Raw genomic sequence first — 16,255 nt, forward strand, 5'->3', positions numbered from 1 at the left:
TTTATGCTTGTTATAAGGAAATGAAAGCAGTGGGGTAGGTTTATCAGTGTGCTTAGGTGACTTCTCCCCTGTTGTATGTGATTTTATGGTTGCTTTGGCTCATTGGAAAACAAAGCCAGCTGCCTGTATCACTAATTCTGCTGCAGGACTACAGCACCGCACAGGAAGATCTCCAAAGGACTATAGATGATAGTGTTGTTCAGGTGGATCGATCCGTCAGCTGAAAGGAGCCGTCAGTTCAGTAAGTTTGGAAAGGTTTTCAAGTTCAAATCCACCCAAAAGTGTCAAAAATGTCATTGAGCATAATCAGCTGCATCTATTAAATTCAAATGGAAGTCTTTTTATTTGGTACAATAAGTGCCTCTGGTTACGGCGTCATAAAAACACAGTTCAATTTACGGGAGCTTTGAAAACAAATAATGCCACCCCTGGGCCTGCAACCAACCCACTGGTGGTCGCTGTACCAAGGAGAGCTGCGAGCTCTGCAGCACAGATGCTGCTCTCCGTATTAATGCCAGCAGTTTTAGGTGGAGGGGGACAGGGGACAGAGATCAGCGTGTCTGAGAACAGATGATAATGGAATCAATTTGCAGTTCCCACGCAGCTCTCTCCATTAGCGGTAAGCCGGTGCAATCTCCACGGCTCCACTCAATTGCCTTTGCGGTTGGTTGTCCCCAGCGTTGCGAAAGAACAGATAAAGCACCAACACGGGATCCATCCAGCTCTTTAGGACAGGGGAAGAATCCCGACTTCTCTCAGGTTTTGAGCTATAGGAACGCAAGGCGTACCCCACAGCCCAGAGGGGATGCTTGGGGAGCCTGCCAAGTGGTGGACAGAGAAAGGACCTGGGAGGAAGGAGATACTACGTACGATCCCGGCTCTGCCACGGACTCACATGGCAAGACTCTTACTCCATCACAACACTGGGTATCGCAATGACGTTACTCTGCTCAATATGGCAGAAGAAGTCTTTGCTCGCTCCAGAGCCAACTCTTTTAAGATCCTGTCCAGCTTCCTTCAGAAAGAGCTCCTCCACCGATCCCAAGCGGCCAATGCAAAGAGCACACACCTGCTCCGAAGCCTGGCGCAGCTCGCAAAGCTCTTTGCTTTGCAGGGCTGTGTAATTTGCAAGAGCTCAGCTGAAAGTCCCTTGGCCTCTCTGCTACCTGCAGGGAGAGACAAAGGACAGAGCAGCAGGGCTGTGCCTTCCTCCTGCTCTCCTTGACCAGACGTCCTATGGATTCACAGAGAATTACTGAGGAGCAAGGGAGGCATGGAGCGTGAGCCGGGGATGCACAGGTACCCTCTGCAAGTCACAGGAGCGCAGGTCATTAATCCAGCTGAAAATTTCACCTCTTTGATTTCTTTTGAGCCCGTCACGTCCAAAGAGCAACTTTATCATGCAGGAAAAAGATACCCTCAAGTTAAAACGTCTCTCCAGAGCTTTGTTATTTCAGCAGGAGCAGTAATGACTACCTTGGAGGGCAGCACAGTTGCACGATTCCCTTTTGACAAATACTATCTGTTTTAATAGAAAACGGTATTTTGTGGGGGGTGAAAAGAGTTAATAGAGTGAGCTGCAGTTTCTGAAGCTCAGATAACAATCACACCTCACTTTTCAGCAGCCCTTTCTTCCTGCTGGTGTCAGACCCTTTTGTGTACACAGACAATGAAATGCAAACTGCCTGCGGGTGGCATATCTCAATAGAGCCAGCTCAGCAACTTTTGTTATTGCCAGTTCTGCTCTTGGGTTTACTCTCCGTGTCCAAAAGAGGCAGTGAATTTGTCGTTCAGGAAGAGAACTGGAGTGCAACCCTGCGCTCTGAAATAAACTGCCAGCCAGTTTTGGGGCAGCATTGGTAAAGAAGGGAAGAAACTCAAGCGCCACGCTATTGCTTTCCAAAAATCGTCAGTTCTGGGTACTGCCTCCAAACCCGTGCAGCCCTCCTCTGCCAGATGGTGGCAAAGACTGATTGATGAGAGGACTCCCAAGCTATGCCAGGTTATCACTCAAAATGCAGTCATCTCTGCCAAGCTGGCAGGCTCCTCTGGTCAGAGTTATTCCCACATGTCAGCGTAAGCCTTAATTCAGAGTGCTGGGTACATCCTGCATGATAGAGGGCATTCAGCCTGGCAGAAAACGTCCTGTCTGTTTTTCCAGAGTTTTCTGAAAGCTTACGGCAAAGACCTAACGCTGCTCAGGCAGGGGAATATGGCTGGACCCGGCAAAGGCCAGTGGCAGAGCAGATTCCCGTGGTGAGAACCAGAAGAACATGAAACAAACCTTGAAAGAGGCTGTGGCTGAATGACGTTAAAACAGAAATAAAATTTGGGTTTTTAGGAAACAATGTTTTCCAAAAGTGAGGACAGTGAACATGTCCACTAATTCAGAAGCTGGAATTTAAATGGATTTATTTAACAATGTGAATTTGGCATCTGCAGCAAGTCCTCCCTTGCACTATAGGTATATCCTGAGCGTTAACGGTCCTGGGCTTCCAGCAGAGGAGAAGCTAATAAAAATATATTTGAGGAAAACTTTATAGAGCTGAATTTATTGTGAAAATACTGTCAATGTCATTTGCATTATTCCTCTTTAATGTTTCTATTTCTGCTCTGAAAAACTGATGGAATAAAGATTGGAGCATGATTCAGCTGAAGCTAACAGGCTTTGCTTCTAAATCATCCCCTCGCACAATTACACTTCTTGTGAATAGAATAAGTCACTCAATTCTTATTTTTCTTCTCATTTAAAAACTAAGTTGACTGGTAAAAGTTCTCCTTTAATTACAGCGACGTTTCTTGAGCAAGACTGTAATTTTTACATGCAATCATCTTTCAGCCACAACTTATTGATCAAGTCATTCTCACCTCTGGGACGATAACTGAGGGACGTTACCCTCAGGCAGCACTCGGGCCAATTTCACACCAACGCAATAACTTTTTCCAAGGACTTTTTCCATCAAACTTTGATATGATTTGTGGGAACATGTCGATGTTGAAAGTTCCGAGTAAACACTGGGGTTTTTGCTGGAGTCGTCCACTGCTGAAAAACTCTGCCAGCTTTACTCTCAATTTATCTTCACCAATTCCAAGAGGACTGTATGATGGAGAGGAGTAAAAATACAGAGTATAACAAGAGGAAGTAAACGGAGGAAGTAAGTTTTGGAAGTCTGAAGCCCTAAGGGGGTGAGATGGAGAGCAGCTGTACATCAGCGACGACGGGCAGGACAAAGCTAGGAAGAGGGGGCTTCATAAATTCTGAATTAATTAGAGAGTCCTTGAAAGAGTTTCAAGGGAACGGTGCCTTCACAAACGTCCTTCTGCTGACAGGTAATGCACTCCACACACCAAGCCAGCCAGCTGAAGGCAACAGCTGCTTCCATGAATTTTTCAACTGTTTGCAGAGCTGCTGTTGACTATTTTTTTTGCTGATGCTCTCACTGACGACTGCCAGAAGTGGAATCGGTTCTTTTCTTTAGCTATTAGGTTGGTGTCTGAACACTCAAGAGTCTTTCCAGCTACATCAAAGTTGCAAAACATGCCACTCACTTTTAAGGTGGCTATAATCACATACTTATTTTTTGGTGCTAATCCAACTGGAAATTATTTAAATTAGATGGTATAAAGAATGTTTTAAAAGGCCCAGCATAAACTCTGCATATAATTACCGCTGGGGAATAATTTGAACATAATCTCGTGGGCCTCAGAGGAAAAGAGATCCCCAAAAATAAAGACTGGATTGACATATCAAACTGGACTGTTCCTAAAAATAGCTTGGAGGACCCAGATACCTGACATTATGAACTACAGCAGTCCACTAGTGATCCAAAATATCTGCTCTATTGATCAAGCCAGGATTATGGAGAATTTTTCAAGAGTCCAGATGAAAACACTGAGATGACATTCAGTCTCCATAACCAGGATGATATAATAGGACCTGCCTGCAGCAGAGGACAACGCCTCTGTGACACCGAAAGGGACCGATCACCCTTCCTCTCCCCAGCTTGCTCCAGGAATACACTGGATTTGGCAGCTGAAACGTTACCATCTTTGTGGCATTCAAACCAGCTTCTCAGCTCAACTCCACAAAACAAGATCACTTTTGGTTAACTGAGGGAATTTTTGCCATCTTTGGGGACAATGACCTGTTCTCGGCTTATTCATCCCTTAATCTCCTTTATGAGTTGATGGGAATGATGTATCTGGGCAAGAAGCCTTGGGCATTTGGGAAATTTCAACAGCTATGGAGTAGTGCAACATCTCTCCTTAGCAATGCGATCTACAAATCCATCACACCGGGACCTGCAGCCAGTTTAAGACCTTACCTTGCCCTAGTGTCACTGGGGCAGCAGGCAGTGATAAGCTTCATGGTATTTCAGCTACATTCAGCTAATATGAATAACACATGCTGTTGTAATTGCAAGATCTCAAACACATTAGCTGAAACGGTGCTACAGGAGAAAACCTCAGGTACACAATGTGTCAGCTAAGTCAGTCTTCCCCTTGATTAACAGTTTTAATTGGATGGTGCAACTGAATTTTCTTTCCATGTTAGCTGAAGAGGTTAGAAATGAAGCTCAAAACTGAACACACAAATGATACAGAATTAGCGTTCGTGTTCCACCATAAGACAGGAAATAGAAAGCTAAATTCTCTATCCCTAATTCACCTTATTGTGCTTTGTGTAGCCACGCTTGCAGAATCAAACATTATTAACACTACTTAGGGAAAACTCCTACTGCTTTTGCTGGCAGTTTTGCTCGAGTAAGGTCTGTGTGATTGGGATAGCTGCTTGCAAAGTCAACAGCTACCAACCTGTTCACTGCAGGCCTGTCAAGAATGGAGTCTGCAATGTCTGGCTTTGCAAGAACAGTCCTATTTTCAAACGCAAGGTGCTCTAATGTGTAAAGTGTAAGAGAAAATCTATAAAAGGTAATAAGTGATGCAAATCATTACACTCCATGGGAGAAAGATGTAATGGTATAAAAACTTTGCTGGTTATTCAAACGGAATAGCAAATTTCATACGTTGAATTGTATTAGATGTAAACATAAACCACCTGTGAATCTTTCTAAAACGTGGCACTTTGTAAACTCCGCTTTTCTAAAGGAGATGGGTGCAGTCCCAGAAATTCAGCTTTTCCCAGGGTAGTCAGGGTGTCCGAACACTGTATGCACTCAAACAGATGTTGTGGAAACCCACCGTGAAACGATACACACACGTTCCAGGCACAATGGAGGAAACGGGAAAATTACTTCTGTAAATCTGCAGGAAGGCCACACTGTTATGGCACCACGCTGCTTCTGAGTGGCAGTGTGTATGTGAAGTTTGGCACCAGACTTACGAAATAAAGGCTCAAGGAGCACTATAAAATGGTTTTAGCTGCCTTTTAGAAGCAGCTAAATATCCCCAGCCTTCCAAAGAGTACATCAGGATCAAGCAATACATCTGTGTTGAAGCAAAGAGGGACACCAGCCTTTGAGTTTGTGTCTGCCACAAAGCAAAAACAAACTGCAAGTTATTAATGGCTCCATTTGCACTTTTTTGGAAAAGCTTTTTCAGTTTCTTCCTCTGTTCTAACATATTGACATTGCCAGCACCCTCTGCTTGGATCCCAAAGGGAAAAATGTATTTAATATGTATTCAATGTGTCATTCTCAGAGCTCCCAAATCAACAGCAAGAAGGATCACAGAAAACTAAGCCACTGAAATCTCCAGGGTTGCAGGGACATACAAAGAGGAAGAAATCATCCCTGTGACCTTATAGCCTAGCAGACAAATAGACTTGTTTCCACAGAGACTTGCATGTGCCCCAGATGTGAGAGAAGGCTCTCCAGGCTCCTTCGAGCTGCTGCCTGAAGCTGAGTTCTGCTCCTAGCTGTTGCTCTTCTGATCCCGCTAATGCCTGTCACCATGGGAGGTGGCACTGCTCATTTGAAACAAGTGAAACAAAGGTGTAATGAGACACAGGCAACCTTTTGCCTTTTGAACTCCCCAGGGTTCTTAATTAATCCGCATTTCGTAACCACAACTAATTGTTTGCTGCAAGTCTTGGGAATACAGGGGAAAAAACCCCACAGTTTAATGCGCTTTAGGAAAAAAGTCTGACTCACAGAAGTGCCAAATCAGTTGGATTTCACAAAATTCAGACTTTTCATCTGCTTATGGTATTTGTGTACGCTGTGTACCTGCCTGGCTGAAGGCCAGACTGCCTTGAATCTGTTTGCCTTCCTTCATAGTGGGAATACTAGGCCCCTCTTCTGAGAGAGCTTTTGGAAAGAGAGATCAGTTATTCTTGGTTTTTAATCACTGTCATACAGAGAGCTTTCCCACTGCTCAGTTACAGCAGCAAAGAAAAGAAGAGGTAAAAAGCTTTTGAGGTATCTGAGAGGGAAAAAGCAAAGGTGTGCTGATGTGTGACACAGATTACTCTAAAAAGCAGCTCTGCTCTTTTGCCTTCCGTTGTGCAGAGATGCTGCAGGAGAAGAACACGGCTGTGAAACGCATCAGCATGTTTTCTCTACGTACCATTGCAACGACTGCTCTAGAGATTAAAAAGTACCTTGTATCTTTAGTCTGTGGGCTGTACAGAGCACGGCTCTGGCACTCCAGGTGTTTGAATAAGGAGGGGTTTACTCTCAGTTGGTATTGCCACGTGTTGCCTTTACAGGAATTTGTGAGCACCAGCAGCAGGTAGGCAGCTGCCATCCAGACAACGTGTTGATGAAGAATAAGAAAAGGAGAATTTAGCTGCCATCGAAAGCATGGGAAAGGAAGGAGTTTTAAAGTTGATGCAAAACTTAATGATAGTTTAAAGATCTTTAAGACAATTTTCACGTTGGACTAACGAGAAAACAGTACTGACTTCTGCAATAATTGTCATGATCCATCCATGCTTCCTACTAGACTTCCAGCCAGGCATTCCTACTGTCCCCAAGCTTGCAAGTTCATCCCTGGTTTCTGCTGCGGTAAAACTGCCCGGAGAAACTTAAGCACCCTTCTTGACTTGTGAGCCTCTGTGAAAATGCTCTGCCTACATTCTGACTCTGAGCATTTCTGCAATATTCAAATGTTAATGCAAAATGTAATCTACAATATCCCATTTGAACAAACAGCAATCAATCTAATACACTACAGCTCAATTACTTCCTCGGTCTCTGTAACAGGTGCTGTCAAATAAATCTACTGAATAAATCAGTCCCATTGTAACCATTAGGAAGGCTTTTGTAACTGCATTTGCTGAGTGGGAGGACATTTTTCCCTCAGTTTTTTTACTGACAGTCAGATAAAAAACATACTAATCAAGAGAGACATGCAATAAATGCCTGGGAGGTGAACTCCTGTTTATCCTGAGGTCTCTTGGGCCTCCACTCATTTGAGGATTCTGATGCTACCCCAGCAAACAGAACCAAGCCCTTTGGTCCAGTCCAGTTTTCATCATGGATGGACTGGGAGATGCCTAAAATACTGAGGCTGCCTGCATAATATTTGCACACTGAGCACCTTTGCATCATCTATGCTTTATTCTTCTGTCACAGCTTGTCCTTTCTTATTCCTGGCAGGAGACTCACAGGGACCTCCAGCAAGGGCATCTGCAGGGATGGAGCCTGTCTCCATTATAGAAAATATCTCTCTATATATTTCTGTTACGCTACTGCACTATATTTGCAGCAAAATCCATCTTTGCTTTCTTGCCACTTTAAAAAATATTGCCCCTGAATATTTCCTTCCCCATTCTTGCTCCTTTTACTTTTAAAATGTTCATCAGAATGCACTGTATTTCTTTTCATAAAGCTCCATGGTCTGGAAAATGGATCAAGAGAATGACACCTACTTAATACAGGTTTTTCCCCCGGCGGGGGTTGCTCTTTTTTCCCCTCAATGCTTTGCAGTAAGATTAAGCAAGTGAAAGTGTCAGCTCTTTCTGAAATGAGAACAGCGCTGGGATTGTCTGTTGGCATCATGCAGCACGGATACAGATGCACAACAATAGAAGACTAGCAGATAGCAGCTCTGCAACCATTATTCATTTAGCTGAAATGTAAATACGGCTCCTCTGGGGGAAAAACGGAGAGGCTGCTGCAAGCCAGGCAGGATAAAGTCTGCAGGACTCCAGGGGGTTTTAAAGTTCAGGAAGCAGAAGGTCAACAGAAAGAGGGTCTCTGAAGAGAAGGCAAAAAGAGGAGAGTGGACTGAACTAACAGGAAAAGTCCCCCCAGTGCCACCACTGCTTGACATCTTTGGCCATTTTCCTTTTCATGCCAGCAACAGATGTCACTGCTCGCAAGCGACTGATGGCATCTCTGGGGACGGTGAAAAAATGGATGTGGAAGCATGTGGAAATGCTAACCAAGGCAACCCAGTAAGATGCAAAGATACAAGAACAGCTACAGTGCTGGGCCATGTTTAAAAGCCTCTACTATACCACTTCCTTCTGGGAAGCCTGTATTTTGTTCTGCAAAGTCTCTATTTTATCCGTACAGCATTAAGCCCTGTGTTTTCTGGCAAGGGCTATACGTAGCTCAGTTATAATGAATGAAATGAGCTGGTAACAGTTGGATATTTATAGGCTCAGTGGGCTGATGCTCCAAAAAATCTGAAAACACTTAAAAGTGCCTTTGGCTCCAGAGCAATGTTGACAATCCCTACCAGCTTGTGGGGACATTCGGGAGGAGTCACGGCAGGAACAATGACCATGGAATTATCCTGAGCTTTGTGCTGAGCACCTTCCAGTCCAGTTTGCAGAGAGTGAAAAATGAGTTAAAACATTAAGATATGCAAAAACAAGATCGCATGTCCAAGATTACTGTGAATATGAATACACAAGCTAAGTTCTGCATGATTTTCTGTGGAAGAGCTCACTCATGAGTAAAGACAAGGCAATGAGATCATTAGTTTGCTTAGGGTAACTGAGTTGAATATTGCTAGACACAAAGTGGCTTATCATTCATGACACCAGACAGCTTTGAGGAAACTGAATGTCTACCAGACATACAGGTGAATCTCTGCTTCCTGGAGACCTACGCTCCAAAAAGGCAGCAGCCCAGGTCTGGACCTAGCAAACCAGCCATCGATATCACAGAGCTTCTGTAATTACAAACCGGTTCCTGCACCACGGCGTCAACACAGCCCAGGGGACCAAGGTACAAGGCCTATCAACTTGCCCCTGTATGAACCCGCACAGTGTTGAAGGCTCCACCAAGATAAGATTGCAGGTTGCACCTGCTCCGCAGTCCTGTGTTTGAGCTCCAGGTTTCCCAGCTGCTGATCCTACCTACCTGCTGATCCGGGGCTTGCAAGACAGCAAGGTCTTCCTGGGAGAATAATGGCATTTTCTGTCTCCAGTATGAGACATTTCAGAACCAAAAAACCCCGAACGTATCCAACAAGAGAGGCAAATTCTTATTATTTTGCTCAATACTGAGCACTGGCTGGGCCAAGAAAATCTATGGTGAAGTCTGAGATGAAAATTATCTCAAAGAAAGGAAAGAGGGACAATGTACACAAGAGAGGTGCTCTCTTCAGTATCCCATCTTCCCCTAAGCAATGAGTGTGAGGTTACAGTGCTGCAAGCAAAGGACGGATGGAAAAAAATGAGAATATAAGTACTACTTACTACAGATGAAAGGTCCATGTTTACCATCCTCCTGTCATCCAAGTCGACTGGCTGGAGGCCTGCAACCTTGATCTGGACAGAAGAGGTTCTGTATACAAACCCCAGCAGCCAGTCCCCCCTAGGAGCAGAGCAGAAGAAGAGCGTGAATAAACCCTGTTGCCAAACCAATGCAATATGTGACTACTGAGACCAGGAGGAGAGCAGAAGGGCAGGGAAGCACAGTGATGTCTGGACCAAGACCTGCTGCAACTTTGTCTGATGCGGGAAGCACAGCAGTTGCTGAATTCAGGGCAGGTTCCTCGGACACAGTAGTGTAAGTCTGAATTTAACCCTGATTCATGGGTGTAGTCTCATTACATGCAGCAGGTTTAAAAATCTGACCCTTCTGTTTATTTCTGTATTTGCTTAGAATTGCAATACATTCACATATTTAATCTTTTTAATGTACCAATAGGTAGAAGTTCTCCAGCCTGTAGACAGCTGTAAATGTGATGAGGCCTACAATACCAATGTTGCTGACATAAATATCGACTGTGAAGCTTCTCGGAGTGCTCCTGATTTATAGGTACTGTATAAATACATGGTTTCAATGACAGAACTAGGAAGAGTTTGTTCCCACTGTAAAGTATTGCCATAAGTCACTGTGACAGTTTCAGGGTAGACTATAGCATGATGAGAGAAGGCGATGCGTCCTTTGGAAATACATAACCTCTTCTCCTGCGCTGAGCAACAGCATAAAATCTGGGCACCTAAACGCCACTACACTCTATAGAGTAGATTTAAGTTGGATGCAAGTGGTATTTGTACTCTGTGATGGTAGCAGGTGAAATGCACCATTTCTGGCTGCTCCTGTCCACTCCAAAATGGTCTATGCTAGAAGTTGTAAGTACACAGAGCTCTGCAAAATCTTTGCAACACATCCACGCTACTCAGGCATGGGTTCTTTCAAAAGCTGAGCAAGTCTAACTAATTTGGTTAAGGTTTCCCACCAGGAATTTGTAACCCTGCTGTGAAATCGGATGGGACGGCTCTGACAGCTGGCTTTCACTCTCCATGTCCTTCCAGGCATCAAAGCCAAAGGAGACAAGCTACACTGGACTGAAGCTCAACACATTGGGTCCAAATCTGATCTTGCAGGAATTCTATTCAATGTGGTTCATCTGCCCTAAATAGAGTTACTCCTAAAGTCACAGAACGAGGCCACAATTTGTATAAGCGAGAGACCAGAGAAATCAGAATCAGGTGAGGTCTTACCACAAAATGTTTGTGCAATCCTTCTCTCATATCTAATATCCTCACAGAAATTCTCCGTATCTCTTAGTTACCTCCTCTAGCTGCCCCTCACGCTATCTGAATAACCCTCAAATTCACAAAGTAGAGAACCAGCGTACTGGAGTATTTCCCGACAGTCTCCTCACCTGCTTCTTCCTATTTGTGAGCAACAAGCTACAATTTCTACATCATTCCACATTCAAGACATGGGCTTGCCAAAGCAGAGACTAACCAAATTACTGCACACAGAGAGGTACAAACACACATACTATTTTATTCCAACAGCACAGGCAGGCTTTGAACTATAACAAGATCTTTTTTTTTTTATTATAGGAAATGAATACACTGAGCTTTTTGTGGTGAAATTGATTTTTGTATAACACAGGGAGGAACGGTATTTGCCAGGGTGAATTCAGTTACATACAACAATTACTATCATTTATGGCTTCTTGGAGGAACACAGAAGCACTCCCAAGGAGGCAGCAATTGCTTTATCCTTATGTCACATGAAGAAATACTGTAACTGGTATGCACATCCGGCATCCATAAAACCTCCTGTGATCCAAAAGGGACAAAAGCAACAATTTTCAGCTTAACTGACAGATGGGATTAATAATTTGTTGTTTTCATCTTGAATGCTTTTAACTCTTTTATTTAGTTCTTCTTTGTAAATTAATACACTATGTTAGATGCACAGTAATACCATCCTTCCTCATCTTATACGTATTATGTAGACATACATATGTATGTGCGTATGGAAAGTACCAAGAGCATTTTCAACTGTCCTTGCCCTGAGGGCTCATGGCTTTATAAACTATCTTGACATGCAGTTACATGTTCTTTGCTAATCTTCTTGCCTGGTTATTTCTCAATTTATTTTCCCATGCTCTTAGTCTTCCCTGCTTCATGCCTTCGTTTTAATTTCCCCTCTTCTAATTGTGCTGGTAAGCAGTGTTCTTGTCACAATTATCTTCCAATACACAGTCATTAGATTTGATACTGTCACTTGAATTCTTAATAGCTTTTATAAGATTGCTTCAGCTGTTTCGTGCCTCTGAATCTCCCTTTTCTCACCCAGCAGTGCTCACAACTCTGCATAGCAGTTGCCTGCGCAGTTTTAAAAGCCTGATATTTAGTTTCAAGGTAACCTTTCTATTCTTTCACATCCTTAATAAATTTGCTACAGGTATTCCAGCTATACCTCCTTTGTAAGTAAAATATCTTGTTCCTGTGGACTATCTTGACCAGAAACTGACTCTAGATATAAAAAAAAATCTTCAATTTGCTTGAGCTCCTTCCCTTCCATTGCAATTTTCACATCTTGTTCCCCATAAGCAGCCCCTAGTGAATTGTATCTCAAAGCTTTTATAGATTTTAATTCACATTCTTTAACTGTCAGTGAACTTAACGGCCGTATTTATAGTCCTTTACATAAGGCTGAGATTTAAAGGGGCCTTAGAACATGTCAAATTATGCACACAAACACACTGACCCAGCTTTAAGCTGCCAGGGTGATATAACACTGACACCGTATGAAGAGGACCTACATATTGAGCACCTCAGGCTTCCAGTGTAACTACGCATTGCAAACAGCCAAGAGCTGCAGACAGAACAGCCTTCAACTGTCTCCTGAAGACTGTCATCTCCAATTAATCTGAGAGAGAGGCCTCCGGAGGGAAGAGGCTCTGGCACTGCTGTCTCTGGCGCTACTGAATCAATGTACTCACCAGCTGAACAATTATTCACTTGCAAAATGTTTAAAAGGGGTAAGTGTACAAAATCATTTTGAAGTGACGCTAGGATAACGAAGCAGGGGACTGAGCACGTACAGACCTGCAATAACCATTTATGATCCTGCCCGACACCACTTTTGTGATAGCTTTCCAATACTTGGCTTCTCCTTCCACTGGAGCTCCCAGTAAGACCACATCTTCAATGATGCCTTGACAGTCTATTAAGATGAAAGCAGAACAGCTCAGATTAGAAGACGGATCAGAAAATATATCTTTACACGTACATGAAGGAGGGGTATGTTCAGATGTGCACTATAGAAAAATCATCATTTCTGTGGTTTAAATTTTAAAGACAGAAACAATGGAAAGGACGATTTTAAACATCACTTTGCATAAATGTTACGTGTCCGCAGTTCCAGCTGGAGTCAGTAAATGTGAAAATTAGAGATCCTGAGGATCTCAGAGGGAGAAGTGGCCGGGCAAGAGGGAGTGGCAAGAGGGAGAAGTGGCCGGGCGTCTGTCCAGAAAGATGCAGTTCAAGCAGCAAACCTGTGGAAAGTTTTTTCCACAGACCTGTTGATCTAGGTTTGCACAGAGCTGAACTGTTACGCTTTGAAACAGGTGAAAGGGACTGACATTCCGTATAGTGAGCAAATGTTGTCCTATATTAAGCATGATAAAACTCTTCCCACAACCAGTCCTTCGAGCTGAGTTCGTGAAAAACATGACCTGTACATGCAACAGAAAACCCCCAAATTCTTAATATTGATTGGGAACTGGCAACAACGAAGGCATTTGCCAACACCAAGTGATAATCTATCAAACTGGTTTGATTTTCTTGAAGGGTACTTTAACCTGAATGCCCAGGGCATGATTTGCTGAAAAGGAATGTTGACTTTTAAGCATAATAAATCTTCCTCTCTTATCAGACAGCTGCAGCTGGGGAATTTCAGTAGAAATAATGACTGATTGAGAAATAGTGGGCAGCTCTGCTACTTTCCTAAACTCCTAAACAATATATTAATATCTATTCATAAATCTTCTTTATAAAGAGAGATCAAGCACCTGATGCCATAGCAGTTAAATGAAATTCACAGCAGCGCACATCTTGGGAGACTCATGGGCATAGCATGCCAAATCCATACTCTCCACCTGTGGGAGACCAGTGTGTACAAGACGTGAGCTGAACCGTTCTCAGGCTGGCGTTCGCACTTTGTAAAATAACATGCTGAAGTTTATGGGGAAGTGAAAGTGAGAATGACTGCATACCACATCAAGTTATGACGGAAAGGTGCTGCCTGGCTAGACTTTTTAAATGTACATCGATTGGTTTCCCTTCCCTAATAGCAGTAAAAGACTTGGAGCTGCCTTGCAGTGCCTGCATTTTTCTCTGCAGTGTAAATCCCAGCGCCTGACAACAATCCCAAAGAGCTCTCGTGGTATTATTTCTTATTGCAAAACAAATTTTGCACCAATCAAGAGAACAGCAAAGAGCAATTCAATTTTGTTAGTGTAATCTGTGAGCAATAAAGTCCTGTTCCCATAATCATGGGCAATGAAAAAGAAACCCAGAGCCTTGCGAACGGGGAGCTCGTTCCAACCAAGGTACTAAATTCCATGGCCACAGTGTGAGCCAACTGAATAAACAAACAGCTAATTCATCAGAATCCTGAACATTTGGGCAAGGTATTGGAAGCTTTTGTTTCTCCAGTCCTTTGTACAGCTTATTTCTTGCTCAGAACAAAAATGTTTAGTCTTGGCTGAAAAAGACTCATTTTATTCGAATGTTGACCAAGGGGGACAGAAACCTGAGAACAGATCACTGGCCTACATAGTTGCTGACACTCTAGATAAGTTAAATATATTTCACAGTTTGCAAATCTTTTATATGATGAAGAATAATGAAGTCTGCGCAGCAGGGGGGAAAAAAACAGAAAGCAATTACTGATGGGCAAAAATTAAAAACTGCTAAGATGATTTGTCCAGAAAAGGTGTGGAAGATACAAGCTGAACCAGAGGCCATAACCAGTCTTTGGGAGCTGGGCTTTGCTGTGTCTTTAGGGTACAACTCACTGGGCCAAGAGGAAAGCATCTCATCATGTTAGTCCTCACTGAAAAGAGACCGGGGTGGAATGTAGCTCTCTCTGGACAGTGTGCAGATGTGGTGCCAAGGACAGTGTTTCATGGCAGAGTGTGGCAGCAGTATTCCTGATACCTCACCACAGCAGAGATGATAAGCCAGTGGTGATACTGGTCACACATGCAGTTCTGTAGGACACCGTGATCAGTATTAGACAAATATGTAATGTGTGATTCCTCACTCCTATCCAGCGCAGTATGGCTTCAAGGTTCAGGTTCAGGCCATTATCCATTCTCATTAGTTTACACTTCTTATTTACTAAAATGCATGGGAATCGTGATGAAGAAATCAGACCAATGATCTTCCCGTGTAGTAACCTGTCCCTGACGGGTCATTACTACATCTTCTGCTATAATGTAATTTTCTGGAAACCTACTAAGCTCTGGCTTCCAAAGTAATTTGTGATGAAGTATCCCAAAGGTTATTTAATTGCTTAGCAGAAGAGTATTTTCTTTTAACAGAATTTGAGTTTCTGCCATGGTGTTTCTCTGGATAATCCATGATTAGTTATTTGTCCTCAGAAATGCCTCTGCCATCTGGATACAAAAGGCCTGCAAGACTAGGCCTTGTATTTATTTTGTGCAAGACATCCAAGTCCAAACCCAAATCAGTCTCAGATGTCCCAGGTCCCAGCTCCATTCCTTCTGTGGCTTGCGCTGGAATGTGCATGTGAAGAACGCCTTGGCAATCTGCGCTAAACATGCTGCTTTTCATCTAGCAAACAGCTCAGCTTTCATAATTCAATTAAGGAACTGAAAAATTAGTGTACAGTGGGGAGCTGCTATGATACATAATTACGATGCTTAGATTTCTTTAGAATGGCAGCCAACCTTAAAGACCCCTAATGATTTCCTTTCATGTATTACTTAGCTACGGTCCCATGTTATTCCAGCAAGAAACTGCAGACCATTAAATAAAAGCCTGAAAATATCTCAGCCCCTGGCATTCTTAGGACACAAAAAGAGTAGATCTAGGGCCAGATTAAGATCTGGGTTCTGGCTTCAATATAACTCCATTAGCATCATTCTGGATTTGATTAGATTTATTTTGAGAACAGAATTCCTGTATTTGAGGACTTGCATCTTAAACCAGAAGTGAAGTTCTGGTACACAGCTGTCAACAGAAAAAATGCTGACCTTCTCCGTCCTCACTTGACTCTGTTCCCACCTTCTTGGACTTTATTGAACATTTTCCTTTATAAAGCTCCTTATTTATTACTGACTCTTTGTGAGGCTAAATGGTTAATGAATTAAATTAGCTACGTAGGGGGGAAGGCAGGCTGCATGCACACACTCACTACTGACTCAACTCCAAGATGCAATTTACATCAACTGATCATAATGATTTTATTCTTTTTCTAAATTAAAAATAGAATCTATTAATAAACAGAACCACAACGGGTAATAAATTGACAGATGGTTTTATACTTGACTTTGGGGAAAAATTACCATGAAAATAGCAGATGACAGTGGCATTTCAGTGACTTAAATGGAA

The 16,255-nt window shown here is 43.0% G+C and overlaps 2 protein-coding genes across 10 annotated transcripts in view; one reads left to right on the forward strand and one right to left on the reverse strand.

Moving 5' to 3' along the window:
- The window catches only part of HTR6 (5-hydroxytryptamine receptor 6), a 40,513-nt gene that overhangs the window by 13,949 nt on the left and 10,309 nt on the right, over positions 1-16,255 (forward strand). The window contains exons 4-6 of one of the 5 annotated variants that reach the window (XR_012778341.1): positions 147-241; positions 10,071-10,181; positions 10,682-10,858. The gene's annotated coding sequence lies outside the window, so the exon portion shown is untranslated. Of the gene's footprint in view, positions 1-146; positions 9,620-10,070; positions 10,182-10,681; positions 10,859-16,255 lie in introns of those variants that run through there. The other 4 variants (XR_012778344.1, XR_012778338.1, XR_012778339.1 and 1 more) reach the window with 4 other exon arrangements.
- TMCO4 (transmembrane and coiled-coil domains 4) overlaps positions 1-16,255 on the reverse strand; it is a 41,304-nt gene that overhangs the window by 2,879 nt on the left and 22,170 nt on the right. For all 5 annotated transcript variants that reach the window (XM_075520707.1, XM_075520706.1, XM_075520709.1 and 2 more), the window contains 2 exons: positions 12,722-12,839; positions 9,617-9,734 (listed from right to left, as the gene is read on the reverse strand). In XM_075520707.1, coding sequence (XP_075376822.1) covers positions 9,617-9,734; positions 12,722-12,839 — 236 coding nt within the window. The remainder of the gene's footprint in view (positions 1-9,616; positions 9,735-12,721; positions 12,840-16,255) is intronic.

Source organism: Mycteria americana, chromosome 18, assembly GCF_035582795.1.
Source record: "Mycteria americana isolate JAX WOST 10 ecotype Jacksonville Zoo and Gardens chromosome 18, USCA_MyAme_1.0, whole genome shotgun sequence".
NCBI lineage: Eukaryota > Metazoa > Chordata > Aves > Ciconiiformes > Ciconiidae > Mycteria > Mycteria americana.